Below are 15,238 nucleotides of genomic sequence, written 5' to 3'. Positions count from 1 at the left end.
ACAAAGGATAGGATGATATAAATGGCTAGAAAGGGTATAGCATAAAATTTGGTTCTTCTTTTTCTTAGAATTTCTCCAAAGTTTTGATGATCAAAAGAAAACCATATATTATGCTTCTGGAATATAACCTGAAAAATCAAATTCTATCAAGACCCCAACTTTTGATATAAATTATAACTGAATCAAAGGTCAAAGTCTAATTTTATTTTACTCTACCAGGGGGCCTCCCCACTCCAAGTCTTAACTCCTATAGTTTTTGTGGGAGGAGGGGTCTCTATTTCTCCAGGAGTTTTTTGTTTTTTGTTGTTTTTAAGGCCTTACTATTTTGGGAGGGAAAAAATGGAAATTTATATAAATAATTCCATTTACTTAATCAACTGATTTGTTGAAAGAGTAGCATATACTTTGTAATGTATTTGTTGCTTTAGTTATTTTGTAAATTTGGTTTTTCATGTAATTTGTTTTCTTAATCAGAACATACCTGGATTAGAAAGAAATATATGTTAAGTGTGACTCTGCATACATTCTGTATTTTCTTCTAGGCCTGGAGCTTTGTCAAGGAGTCAACTTCTGTCTTCAGTTGACCCCCAGCATCCAGAAGGCACCTTTAATGAAATATTTTCAACTTCATATGAATGGTCAGGTACTAGTGATAATGAAAGCCCAGTGAGTTGGTCTAGTGGCAATGGAAGTCAGACATCATTTTCAAGTGAGGAAATTTCATCTTCTTCATTTGTCGATATAGTACACAAGAAGCCCCGTCCCAACTATAAAAGATTTTCATGTTGTATGCTTGAAACACCATCTTACTTGAAAAAATCACTGCCAATGAAGAAAAAATACCCAAGTAAAAATAAGAATGTACAATTTTCTTCTGATCATAACCTTTGGAAAAAACCCAGGATAACATTAGAAAATGATTGGACACCATGCCCTTTAGCTCATTTATATCTTCCCAAAAACCAAATCAAGCTTCTAGAAGAGAATTTAAGAAATCAAATCCCTTCAAAATCCCAGCCTGTGATAATGATTAAAACTACTTACCAAGGCTCAAAGTTTACTAAATTGAATCAAGCATCATTTTCATCAGAAGAAACTTCCAGTAAAAGACAGAAAATGCCTCAAGAGTTATCTTACCACCAAGGTGATATCAAGCCCAAAGGTTTTTTCTTTCCTCAGGATTCCGTACAATCTGCAGTTTTAATCCGGTCTGAAGTCCCAGGCTGGGTCCAATCTTGCAATCTGACCCAAGACAATTTTAATATCCAGACTTCAGAAAAAGCCCGAGGTTTGTCCTATCAAAAAGGACAGCTAAAGTATCCATCTCAAATACGGTGCAAAAATGGAATATATCTCACAAACTTGAAAAGTATAATGGGTCCTCGAGTTTTGAGTCTCAAGGCAAAGAAACCATCAGTTTCCCAACTTCTTAATATCTCAGGCTCTAATACATCAACCAGTAGAAGGAAACTGGGATGGAACATCACAAGATCAAATAGTGCTGGCAAAATGAATCTGAGGGATGTCATATCAGCTTCATCCCAGGAGGCTGTACAGATTTTTGTGCCCAGCTCATCTCCTGGTAGAGGTAGAGAAAGGAAAAATATGGTTATAAGAAGAGTAACCGAAGTAAAGTTTCCCCAAGTGCAGAGCAAAAAATCACCAGAGAAAACATATGCACAGCCAGGTGAATTTAAAATGAAAGAATCAACAGTTTCTTATTCACTTAGTTCAGAATTCTCAGATATCAAAGTTCAGGAAAATAAAGATGGTGATATGATCAGAGCAGGATCACTTGGGAACAGAGAAAATCGTTGCCCACCAAATGCAAATAAGATAAGATTTCTTACTCCAGAGCAGTCCATTCAGCAATCCAAGAATATGTGTCAAGATGTTTTGAATTCTTTTTCTTTAACCAAGAAGTTTTCACTTCAACTTGAGAAGTCAAAGAAAATAAGTGATGCTGCTTCCCCAGAGACTCTGAATTTAAAACGTTCAAATTTACTGAGAAAGAAAGTACCAGATAAAACTGACATGCCTGGGCATGATGGTTCCAGATCTGGAAAAAGATCCAAATTACTTATTTCAAGGCAGAGTAGCGTGCAGCCAAAGGTAGTATTAAAATCTTTTCTCTATTCTGCTTTTGCCTCAGTGAAGTCCCCACTTCAAAAGGAAAAACAAAAGGAAAAAGAAGACTTAGGAGAAGAAATGGACAGAACAGAACAAAATCTATCTCAAGAAGCAGAGATGTCGTTAATTAAAATTGAGTGTAAACAGCTGCTTGACTCAGAAAGGGATGGTGATCACCAAATTTCACCCTCCCAAGGAGAGAGATCACTGATTAGGGCACAATTACTGGAGTGTGGTAGCCCAAGAGATTCCCTCCCCCAGGAAAACTGGGCAAATCAGACAGAATGTTCCATTACAAAGCAGGAGGAAGGGCAGGATAAAAGCTATCTACCAATGAGTATTTCAGAAGTTGAGAATGCTTTTCAGCCCAGTACAGCTCCATTGGAACAAAAATCAATAGAGATCCTGGAAGATATGAAAACATCAGTATGTCCTCTAGGTTGTGAAGAAATCAAAAGATCTCTTGAGAACTACATAAAAGCCACAGATATTCTCAACTCTCTCTCTGCCACTGTCCCCAGTCCTTCTCAAATAAAAATAAAATATATAAAAATAATGGAAGACAGTAACAATTCAGTGTGTATACCTCTAATTTGTGGGAAAATCACACAGTTTGAGTGCAAAGAAGAAATTGGAGCTGATGATAACAATAACACCATGTCCAGGCTATGTGAAAGTATGAAAAAACAACCAATAGAGGCAGACAATAAAAATACAATCCATCTTACTGAAATAGAAACATCTGAGATCTGTGGAGAAATCACAGTTGATGATAACAATGCCACCATGCCCAGCGTATCTGAAAGTACCAAAAAAATGCCAATAGAGGCAGACGATGAAAATACAGTTCATCTTACCGAAATCGAAACATCTGAGATCTGTGGAGAAATCACAGATGATAGTAACAGTGTTACCATGCTCAGTCTACCTGAATGTATAGAAAAAATGCCAATAGTGGCAGGCAACGAAAATACAGTTCATTCTCTAAAAATTGAGTGTTATAGAGAAATCACAGTTGATGGTAACAATACCACCATGTTCAGTCTATCTGAACATACCCAAAAAAATTCAATAGTGGCAGACGATGAAAATTCAGTTCCTTTTCCAGAAACCCAAAGGTCTGGAGAGAGTGAAGTTGATTCAAATCTAGCAAAGTCAGATAAATATCCAAATAGTACCACAGAGGAAATAGTTCCAGAGATTCATGATTTAGAGGTTGTTTGTGAAAAAAGCAAAATAGCTCTTGAGACTCAGAAGAAAACATCCTTTTCAGTATCTTGCATTACCCCCATGCCTAAATCATATTCAAATGCAAAAACACAAGTGGAAGACATAAAAGAAACAATGACTTCACTAGTTGATAAAGAAATTCAAACAGCGCCTAAAAGCATTTCAAAAACTAGAGACACATCTTCACGATTGTTAACTTCTCCAACTTACAGAAGAAAAAACAAAAGAAACCTTGGGTTCCTTCCCCAAAAAGGTGTTTTAGAATCTATATTTAACCCCATACCCTATCAAATCCCTAGGAAAATGAAAACTGTACAAATAATAGCAGATGCAAGCAATATATTATTATCATTCTTAATTTCTTTGTTACATTAAAATTCCCAGGTAAATGGTTATCAAAATTATCCATTTTGCATCTCACAAGACTTTCTATCTCTTGCTTATTCATAAATTCTCCAATTCATAAATCTCTTAGGATGTGTACCCTATTCTTCTAATTTGCTTAATTTGCTTTATGCCTTAGGGATGTATCCAATTTGATCTTATCTTGGTAAATGGTGTAACATAATGATTTATATCTAGTTTCTGCCAAACTGCTTTCCAGTTTTCCCAATAATGTTTACCAAATAGTGAATTCTACCTCTAAAACTTGGATCTTTACTTTTGTCCAACACAAGGTCACTATAATCTTTTACAACTCTTGCATTTCTGTTCTGTTCCACTGACATACTTTCCCCCCCCCACAGCTAGCACCAGATAGTTTTGATAATTACTACTTTATAATACATTTTAAAATCTAGTACTTCTAGACTTTTTCCTTTATATTTTCCCTCATTTTTTCCTTTGATATTCTTGACCTTTTATTTTTCCAAATAAATTTTGTTATTATTTTTTCTAGTTCAATAAAATAATTTTTTGGTAATTTAATTGGAATGGCATAAAATAAGTAGATTAGTTTAGGTAGAATCATGCACTTTAAATTATTTTGACTCTGCCCACCTATTAACAGTTGATATTTTTCCAATTATTTAAATATGACTTATTTGTCCAAAAATATTTTATAATGATGCTCATGCAGTTCCCAGGTTTGTTTTAGCAGGTACACTTCCATGTGTCTTATCACATCTATATTTTTAAAAATAAATGAGATACCTCTTCTATCTCTTCTTGCAGGACTTTGTTGATGAGATACAGAAATACTGATGATTTTTGTGGACTTATTTAATATCCTTCTACTATAAAAATTATTGGTAGTTACAACTAATTTTTAGTTGAAACTCTAAGTTTTTCCAGATATGTGCACTATCATAATTTCTATGAAAAGAGATAGTTTTATTACCTCTTTGCTCATTCTGATTCTATTTCTTTTTCTTTTATTTCTTTTGCTAGCCTTTCTATTTCAATATTTAATAATATTGGTGATAATGGACTTCCCTTGCTTTACTACTGATGTTATAGGGAATGTTTCTAACTTATTCCCATTATAAATATTATTTGCTGATGGTTTTAGATATCTACTGATTCTAAGGAAAAAAAAAACATTTATACCTCTGTTTTCAAGGGTTTTTTTTAAGCCTTCCTTCTACCTTAGAATCAATACTATGCATTGGTTCCAAGACAGAAGAGCCATAAGGGATAGGCAATGGAGGTTAAGTGACTTGCCCAGTCACCCAGCTAGGAAGTGTCTGAGGTCACATTTGAACTTAGAACCTCTCATCTGGCTCTCAATCTACTGAGCTACATAGCTACCCTCTTCAAGTATTTTTAATCCAAATGAATGTTGCATTTTGTCAGAAACTTCTGAATCTATTTTTTGCATCATTTGATTATATTTTCACATGATTTTGTTAATATTGTTGTTGTAATGTAATATGTAATCAATTATGTTAATAGTTTTTCTTATATTGAACCATCCTTGTATATCTGGTATGAATCCTGTTTGATCATCATGTATAATCTTTGTGATATATTGTAGTCTCCTGGCTAATATTTTATTTAGAATTTTTTGTTATCTATATTAATTAATGAAATTGGCCTATAGTTTTCTTTTTTCTGTTGCTGCTCTTCTAGTTTAGGTATCAGTACCATATTTGCTTCATAAAAAGAGTTTGGTGTAGGGCTCCTTTACCAATTGTTCTAAATAGTTTATTTCATATAGGAATTAGATATTTCTAAATATTTAACAAAATTCACTTGTAAATCCATCTGATCCTGATACTTTTTTTGCTTAGGAAATTCACTCATGACCTGTTCAATTTCTTTTTTCTAAAATAGCCTTATTTAGATATTCTATTTCCTTCTCTGTTAGTCTAGGAAACTATTGTAAGTAGTCTTCCATTTCATTTAAATTGTTAATTTTGTTGGCATATAATTGGGCACAAGGACTTCTAATAATTGCTTTGACTTCATCTAAATTAGTGATAAATTTACCCTCTCCATTTTTGATGCTAGGGGTTTGGTTTTCTTCTCTCTTAAAAAAAATCATATGAACTAATTGTTTATCTATTTTTGCATTTTTTAATAAAACCAACTCTTAGTTTTATTTATTAAATCAGTGCTTTTCCTACATTCAATTTTGTTAACATCACCTTTAATTTTGAGGATTTCCAATCAGTATTTAATTGATGATTTTTAATTTGTTCTTTTTCTAGAAATTAGCAATTTGGGGTATTCTTCAGCTGCTGAACAAATGCCACGTGGTAACAATTCCATAAAAAGTGGCAGTCTTTTAAACATCTTTACTTCCTTTCCCACTGAAGTTAAGAAGGAAACTTTAGATAGACTAGAAGGTGTGAAAAAATCAATATGTTCTCCAATTTGTGATGAAATCATGAAATCCTTGCAGGCTCATATCACTGAAGCCGTTTCCAATTCCATCGATGCTTCGACACATAGTCCACACAAAGTTAAAAAGAAATCAGTAGAAGTAGTATTGGATTTGAAGAAAACGTTGCTTACCCTTCCAGTTTTTGAAGGAAGCAGAAAGTTCTGCGAGTCTCCCACAAAACCCAGCGGAGTTATCGACTGTAGAGGCGCCTCTCTCTCTGATTCATTTCAGAAGAAATTAGTACAATCAGTTCAGGATGAGAAAAATTCAATGCAGCCATGTCCGTGTGCAGGCTATGGAGAAATGCAGAGTTCCCCAGAAACTCACCAAAAAATTCCCTCTCCGAAGAACTGGGAAAGTGACGAGAAAACAGAGAAACCTTCTCAGAAGGATCCATTTTTAGGGAAAGAGGCTCCAGAGCAAAATTTGGTGTGTGCAAGGAAAGAAATTAAGGTCTCCACAAGCCCTCCTTGGAGAAAGACAGCTTTACTGAAGTTTGGAGGCACTGGAGTAGCAGAATTCCTCAAATCGCCATTAAGCTCCATCTCTATTCTTGATAGACTAACTGCTAATGAAAAAAATGTTCTTATTTTTCATTTAGAAAAAAAAAGGTTAGAATTGAGACAGGAAAATATCCATACAATAGTCACTAAATCCTACCAAAAATTGCCTTCTCTCATCAAACCATATATTCCCAAAGAAGCTCATTGTGATAGGCGGGTTTTTCCAAGATGTAGAAAATTAAACTTTATGCCTCAGGAAGCGATTGATTCCATAGAAATTAACTTAAAACACAAATACCTGGTGTTTCTTTTTGGACTCCCCTCTAATAGCCAGAACTCGTTAAAAGAACTCAGTCCAAAGGCTGTAACTCCCATCCAGAAGACCACCTTCAGGAAATATAAAGAGAAATATTTTATCCAAAATCTAATAGTAATTAAAAAAGAAGTTAAGGAGTTATTAGAATTCCACATAAGTGAAAAACAGAAACTTGGTTTTTCAAATTCACTCATTAGTTCTCTTCAGAACTTTATCCCCAGTCCACCAAAAAACATATATGGCCCAGAAGTAGGAAAAACTGTGAAAAGAGTCATTTGTTCCCTTTTCATTGAGGGTGAAACAAGGAAAAGTTTACCGTGCCATTTGAGAAAAATGGCAGCTGAGCAGAAGTGTGGAATTCCCTCAAAATTAATGAAATGTGAGAGTACAACAAAAGAATTATTCCCTGTCAACAGTATGAAAGCGCTGATTGTTAACAAATTAAATGTTACAAATTACACCAATGAGAACATTAAACAAGCTGTAGAGTTCAATATGCAATTAAGACTAAATCAAAAATCTGCATTTTTACCTACTCAAAATAATACGACAAAATCACTGCCTCTAGTTTTACAGAGACTCCCAGCCAAAGATTTAAGAAAGCTTGTTATATGCTTTTTAATGAAAACATTGGAGATCAAAATGAACATGATTCCTGGAGTGGTGGTAGAATCCATAAAAATGGTAGATAATCAAGTCCCAAGAAAATCTCGATTAGAAACAATTCATCCTAACAGAGTCACAAAGCCAAGGAGCACAAAATTGCCATTCATGGAGCCTGAGGCTCTTCATCAAATAACTCTTAATTTACAACACAAATGTCTCATGTTTCACTTAGGTCTTCCTGTTGAGAAACTGCCTCCCAAACTGACCACGTCCACCCACTATGTGCCCAGGCCCAAGCTTAATAAAAAATGTAAGTCTGTAAATGAGGGTGGAACCAAAGTTTGCTTTTCCATCGATACTGAGAAATTAGAGCGACACATCTCTTTCAAAAAGCAGAATCCTTATAAAATACCCCCATCAATTATAAAATTACTGAAGTCATTTATACACTCTGTTTGTCCTTCTGAATGTTCTTCTGTGGCAATGAACGACAGGGAAATTTTGGAAAAAACACTTTCTCTCCATTATTACAGCGCTGTCCTTGACACTCAGTTTTGTATACAGAAAGATTGTGCTGAGCGTTCCTTTCACAGGTCTACAGGAGAAAAGAAGCCCTATGACGTTTTACAAATACCTCCAAGGTTGACTAAAACTGTCCCTGTTCCTCCAAAAGATGCCTCAACAAATACTGATCGCTGCATGGACTCCAAAGTATCTTCCCTTCCCAAAGAGGAACTTATTCCCGAGCTGCAGGAAAGCAAGTCTGAATCAACTCCTGCCCCAATAGAGGCAGAGGATAATTTCGTCATTATTCAGACAAACATTGATAAAGAGTTGGACTTCAATGCATCATCACTTCAGAAGACCGAAAATGCTTCTGATGTCTCTGAAAACCATAGTGAACGTTTAACATCTTCACCTGAGATTGGCGATATCTTTGACACCAAGGAGAAGGTTAAAGCAAGCATTGATGGTGTTGTCTTAACGTCAACTTCAGGTAAGAAGACTGAAGTTAATTTTAAATGTCAGGAAAGTGGCCAGAAATCTGTCAAATTAATGATATCTCCACTACTGCACAAGAAAAGAGTGGAAGCAGAAATGCCTTTCCAGACACCCAACGTGATCTGTAGGACCTTTAAGAAGTCCTGGGAAAATGTGCCTTTATCAGATGGTCCTTCTTCAAGGCAAGATCAGAAGGAAATGTCTTTTGACATGCCATTTAAGTTGGAGGACTTCAGTCCTTCAGAAAAACCCAGCAAAACAAACAGAGTTGGGACTAAAACAAAGCCAGTTTGCCATGGAAAGAAGGTAAGTCCCCAAAGCAGTCAAGCTTCTGGAAAACCCAGCTCATTTCTAACAGCAACTTACTCTAAAACTTGTCCACATAAAAAAAAGAAACCACATCCTAAAACTCATTCTCCAGTTACCTCCATGCCTGAGGGGTCATCAGGAGCTCAATCCGAGCCACCTTCATTTCCCAGAGAAGAGAAGCTTTCAAAGAAAATACAGAATCATATAAACTATCCATCGGCTTCCCCATTTGACTCAAGCACCAAAGTGACATTTGAAACAAATGGTGGGGATATTATTTCTCTCATGGAAAATAAAGACAAAAAGAAGCCCAATCTACCCAAAAAGAATACTAGGGCACTTGATTATGATTGTGATTTTACAGAGATTGAAAAGAAACAGAGGAAGCAAGGGATAAAATATTACTCTGGTGTCAAAAGTCCAGAGCAGCATTTCTCAACTAAACCTAAATCACCTTTCAAACGCCAGCAAGAAAATGACTATTTTCTTAGTAAGAGAAAAAACACCCAACCTTTTTTTTATGCCTGCACACCAGCAGATACTCCAGGGTACCAATCCAAGACCATTCGCTGGAATATCCCCCAAAATGTCTGTGGACAGAGTATGTTTAGAGTTCCTTTGGTAGCAAAGCTTTCAAATCCAGAAAAAATATGGAGTTCATCCAAGAAGTTTTTGGAGTTAGTTGCAGGGCCCTTTAACTTATGCCCAGTCAACCAAAAGTGACGTAAATCAGATCTGGACTTCTCATAAATAATGTTGTCAAACTGTGAAGCAATAAAACCGGGTAAAATCCAATCATCTCATGGTGGAGTACTTAATAAATTAATATATTTTATTTGCACCAATCACACATGTTTAGCTGCTGTAGGGGGCTGATAAAGACTTTCAGTCTGGATGTTATTAGACATCATTAGAAGAAACAAATATGATATTAAAAGAACTTCTTGGGAACATAGGTCATTCTGATACTCTAGCAGATACTGGCTTATTCAGAAATGGATTAGGGCCATAGAATGTCCACTAAATTATATTTGCTGTTAATAACATCTTACCATCCCTGAAACGAATCAAACGTTGGAATGAATGGCAAAAACTGTTTTTGAGAGAGTGCATGTATAAGCCAATTTTGTATTTTTATGTATTATTTGAAAATGTTACTTGAATCCTTGATTTCACTGGGGTTGGTTTTCTCTCCCCTGATATGGATTATAGTCCTCTCTGACCTCACATTCTGCAAGATTTGTAGTCTAGTCTTTCATTAAATTCTTTTTTTAATCTAACATGTTGAATTCCTTCTAATTCCTTTATTTTCTCTCTATATTCCTGTAGTCCTTTATCTCTCATTTGACTCTAGCTCCCTTTTAGTTTTTCTTATGAAATGCAACTAATGAAAACAATAGTAGAAAAGAGCATTAGATTTTAAAGAGAATAGTAGGGTTTTCAGCTTAATTCTCATACTTACTGCTGGTAAAACCTCAGTTTCCACATCTATAAAATAAGAGGGTTAGACTAAGTGACTAAGGAGGTCCCTCCTGTACCTGAATATCCTATCTTTTATGACTTTTATCATGCACAATTTAGCACTGATTTTATTACCACAAACAATTTGGAGAGGATGGTGAGTTAGACCTAGAATATACTGGACCTAGAGACAGGAAAACCTGAGTTTAAATATGGCCTCAGAGACTTACTGGCTACGTGACTTAACCTTTGCCTGACTCATAATGATACCATCCACTTACCAGGGTTGTTGTGAGGATCAAATGATATTTGTAAAGCACTTAGCACAGTGCATGTCACATAGAATGCTATGGTAAGTACAAGGACAGAGAGAAAGTAAGAAGGCTATTGAGTCAGAAAGAGTCTTACTTTGCATTTGATCTGCCCTTTACCATCTCTGGATACTCCACCAGGGATAAGACGGATCTCCTTGCTTTTCTTTGTATAAGATACACCATCTTCAAACTCTGGGCATTTTCCCTGGATGCCCCCAAGAGTTCCCTTCATCCTCATCTCTGCTTTTTTGGCTTTCCTGTTTTCAAGTCTCAGCTAGAATCTCATCTTCTTTATGAAGCTTGTATTGCTAATATCTCCAAGATGTGTGTGAATGTATTTTTTTGTATGTGCATGTCTAGATTTATCTTTAAAGTACAAACAAGGGGGCAGCTGGGTGGCTCAGTGGATTGAGAGCCAGGCCTAGAGACGGGAGGTCCTAGGTTAAAATCTGGCTTCAGACACTTCCCAGCTGTGTGACCCTGGGCAAGTCACTTGACCCCCATTGCCTAGCCCTTACCACTTTTCTGCCTTGTGGCCAATACATAGTATTGACTCCAAGACAGAAGGTAAGGGTTTAAAAAAATTTTTTTTAAAGTACAAACAAAACAAATGCATCCAGAATTAGCAGAGAAGCAACAAATTGGGAAACAATCTTCATAACAAAAACCTCTGACAAAGGTCTAATTACTCAAATTTATAAAGAGCTAAACCAATTGTACAAAAAATCAAGCCATTCTCCAATTGATAAATGGGCAAAGGACACAAATAGGCAATTTTCAGTTAAAGAAATCAAAACTATTAAAAAGCACATGAAAAAGTGTTCTAAATCTCTTATAATCAGAGAGATGCAAATCAAAACAACTCTGAGGTATCACCTCACACCTAGCAGATTGGCTAACATGATAGCAAAGGAAATTAATGAGTGCTGGAGGGGATGTGGCAATGTTGGGACATTAATGCATTGTTGTGAATTGATCCAACCATTCTGGAGGGCAATTTGGAACTATGCCCAAGGGGTGATAAAAGACTGTCTGCCCCTTGATCCAGCTATAGCACTGCTGGGTTTGTATCCCAAAGAGATAATAAGGAAAAAGACTTGTACAAGAATATTCATAGCTGCACTCTTTGTGGTGGCCAAAAATTGGAAAATGAGGGGATGCCCTTCAATTGGGGAATGGCTGAACAAATTGTGGTATATGTTGGTGATGGAATACTATTGTGCTCAAAGGAATAATAAAGTGGAGGAATTCCATGGAGACTGGAACAACCTCCAGTCAGTGATGCAGAGCGAAAGGAGCAGAACCAGGAGAACATTATACACAAAGACTGATACACTGTGGTACAATCGAATGTAATGGACTTCTCCATTAGTGGCAATGCAGTGATTCTAAACAACTTGGAGGGATCTACAAGAAAGAATACTATCCACATTCAGAGGAAAAACTGAGGGAGTAGAAACACAGAAGGAAAACAACTGCTTGATCACATGGGTTGAAGGGATATGATTGGGGATGTAGACTCTAAATGAATATCCTAGTGTAAACATCAACAACATGGAAATAGGTTTTGATCAAGGGCACATGTAATACCCAATGAAATTGCGTGTCAGCTATGGGAAGGGGGGAGGGAGGGAATATGATTCTTGTAGCCAAAGAATAATGTTCTAAATTGACTAAATGAATAAACAAATTAATTTTTAAAAAAGAATAGATTTATCTTTAAAATATATATATATGTATACATATAAATGTAGACAAGTATAGATAGTTGTGCAAAAATAGTGCTTAGCACAGTACATGGCAGACACACTAGACAATTAATAAATACTTGTTGACCTCATTTGATGAAGAAGTCTGTAAGAATTAGGGAGAGTAGGGGAGGATTATACACATCTCAGTCAATGAACAGGAAGTAATAGAAAGAGGATTAGAAGTTCCTGCCTGTAATATAACTATAAGCAGAAAAATAATGGCATCAGAGTTGGGGCTGCCACCCTGATGTGACTCTCTTGGAAGCTTGGAGAGGATCAGCATTTGAGAATTTTGTTTTAATGCATAAACCACTTTCACTCACCCCTAGAGGGAAAGAAGAGCAACCCCAGAGGAAAAGTCTAGGAAACTAGAACGTGTGGATTTGAGGTATATGCACAGACTGAAGACTAAGTTTGGAAGAAGTTGTGGGCTCATAATTCATAAAGTAGTGTTTAAATATATGTGATGTGAATGTCCATTTAAAAAAGATATACGTACACGAAATGCCTGAATTCCTGTGACTGTGGATGGCATAAATAGATGTCACTAGTATCAGGATTACCTCTCCAAAGGGAGACATTCAGTTTGTGACTTGAGGGGAGCAGGAGAAGGGCCCCGATTGAGTGCTAGCTTCCCTCATCATTGATCTCCAAGATTGATATTGGACTAGAATGATATCTTCCCCCCGCTAAAATATTGCTAATGTAAGGGTACCATTTCCCTTGTCACTCTTTTTAACTATTAAATTTTCTTTTCTTTTCAGTTCTTCATTCTCTCCCACCTTCTCTGCTGCCTCCTACATTTAGAAAACAAGAAAAATGAAACTCCTGTTACAAACACATATAATCAAGCAAAAGAAATTCCTAGTTAGACATGTAAAAAAAAAGTCAGTCTGTATTCTGAGTCCATCAACTTCTCTATTTGGTATCATGTTTTATCTCAAGTCCTTTAGAAGTTTGGCTAGTCATTGTATTGATCAGAGTTCATAAGCATTCAAAATAGTTTGTCTTTCAGATATTGTTTTTATCTTGTCAGTTTTACTCCTGGTTCTGCTCATGTCACTCTGCATTAGTTCAGTCAAGTCTTCCCATGTTTCTCTGAAACAATCTCCATCTTTCTTTTTTAATACAGCACAACAGTATTCTAATATATATGTAACTGATAATTGGTTCAGCTACTTCTCAACTTGTGGATACCCTTCAATTTCCAATATTGTGCTACCAAAAAAGGAATATTGTCAATATTTTTATACAGATGAGTCCTTTTTCTCTTTTTTTTTTGATCTCTTTGGTGAATAGGCATAATAATGGTGTTGCTTGGGTTAAAAGACATGTGCAATTTAGTAGCTTTTGGGGCATAATTCCAAACTTCTTTCTAAAATGGCTAGGCCAGTTTGTACTTCCACCAACAGTGCATCAATGTGCCTGTTTTTTTACAGCCCCTTCAGCATGTGTCATTTTCATGTTAATTCATGCTTTCTGAATGGAGCATCCTGAATAAGAGGACCCTTCAGTTGATGCCAATTATAATCTCTTCATGAATTAGGTAAATCCTAAGGAGTTAATTGAGGTTAAGTGACTTTTCCAGGGTTGTATGACCGAGGTAGAATTGGAACTCAGGAGCTCTTGACTTCATTCTATACATTATGTCATATTTTCTCTATAAGTAAACATGCTTATCAGAAAAACAATATGGATCAGAAAGGAACTCAAGTGCAGTAACAAGAAAGAAACTCATAAAATTTATAGGAAGTCCTTCCATTGTGAATGGTTGTGAATGGACTTTGTCCTGTACTCAATCTTCATTTTCTCGAAGTTGTTTCCATGCCTCGTAGATGTAACATTGGAGATTCATCCCACTACTGCTTCTGTTCCCCATGAAAAGAAGATGCCTCTTTGTCATCACCAAGTGTTAACTTAAAATTGCAGTAAGACTTTTGCATTACCCTGTATGTGCCCACATTTGATTTTATGTAACTCAACCATGTGATGTTGTTTCTTGCATGTGACATATGTATCTGGGATGACTTGCATGTAATGATACTATGTGATTATAGTGGTACTGTATGATGTGTGGCTACCAATCATACATATGGCCCAAGGTGATTTGCACTGGTCATGCGACTCCAGCTTCTATTCAGACTTCTGGTCAGCAAACTTTCCCTGTTCCTGTATGCCAGCAGCTTATTGGTGAGGTTTTCTCAAAGGGATCAAATAATTTATTTCAGGTTAGAGATTTCCAAATCCAGCCACTGATTCATCCCTTTGTTGAATCTAGATTTGCTCCTTTCCTTTTTTACAATCATCCCTGGACAACGTAGAGAGTACTTATAGAATCTTTAACTGCTTCTTCCCCTTGAGAACATGCAGAGTCTTTTCAGACATTTTTCCCTTAACTGAATCACTTAGGATAAAATTATATGGAGAAAAGTTTGTCTGTAACAGGATGCAGGAGAGTGAGATTTAGAGACAGTAGAGCATGGTGGGCTGTGGGAGTGCTGGAGATAAAACTCTCTATTTGTCACTACTACTAAAATAGGAGCAGATATAGGACATCATTGTTAATGAAATGTTCTAGCCATAATGATAAGACTGTTCCCATCAAGCCCCTTTATTTCAGATCTACTAGATATAACATGTTGTATTTGTCAGTGTGTATTATATAGACAAATCGGGAGTTATTATAAAGGTGATGCTATTTTGTTTGGAATTTTATTTTTTCTTTCTTTCTCTTCTCATCTATGATTTTATACATGTCATAATTCCTAGCAGGGAAACTTCCTCTATTG

At 36.0% G+C, this 15,238-nt stretch overlaps 1 protein-coding gene across 2 annotated transcripts in view; it reads left to right on the top strand.

The window, feature by feature from the left end:
- Positions 1–9,718, top strand: part of CCDC168 (coiled-coil domain containing 168) — a 28,927-nt gene extending 19,209 nt beyond the window's left edge. Inside the window, exons 4-5 of one of the 2 annotated variants that reach the window (XM_007501330.3) lie at positions 543–3,613; positions 6,012–9,718. In XM_007501330.3, the coding sequence (XP_007501392.2) occupies positions 543–3,613; positions 6,012–9,646 (6,706 nt within the window). In that variant the 3' untranslated portion in view covers positions 9,647–9,718. The remainder of the gene's footprint in view (positions 1–542; positions 3,614–6,011) is intronic. The other variant, XM_016424939.2, reaches the window with a different exon arrangement.
- The last annotated feature ends 5,520 nt before the right edge of the window (positions 9,719–15,238 follow it).

This window comes from Monodelphis domestica, chromosome 8 (genome assembly GCF_027887165.1).
Source record: "Monodelphis domestica isolate mMonDom1 chromosome 8, mMonDom1.pri, whole genome shotgun sequence".
Taxonomy (NCBI): domain Eukaryota; kingdom Metazoa; phylum Chordata; class Mammalia; order Didelphimorphia; family Didelphidae; genus Monodelphis; species Monodelphis domestica.
This window is presented reverse-complemented; position numbering and strand designations above follow the sequence as displayed.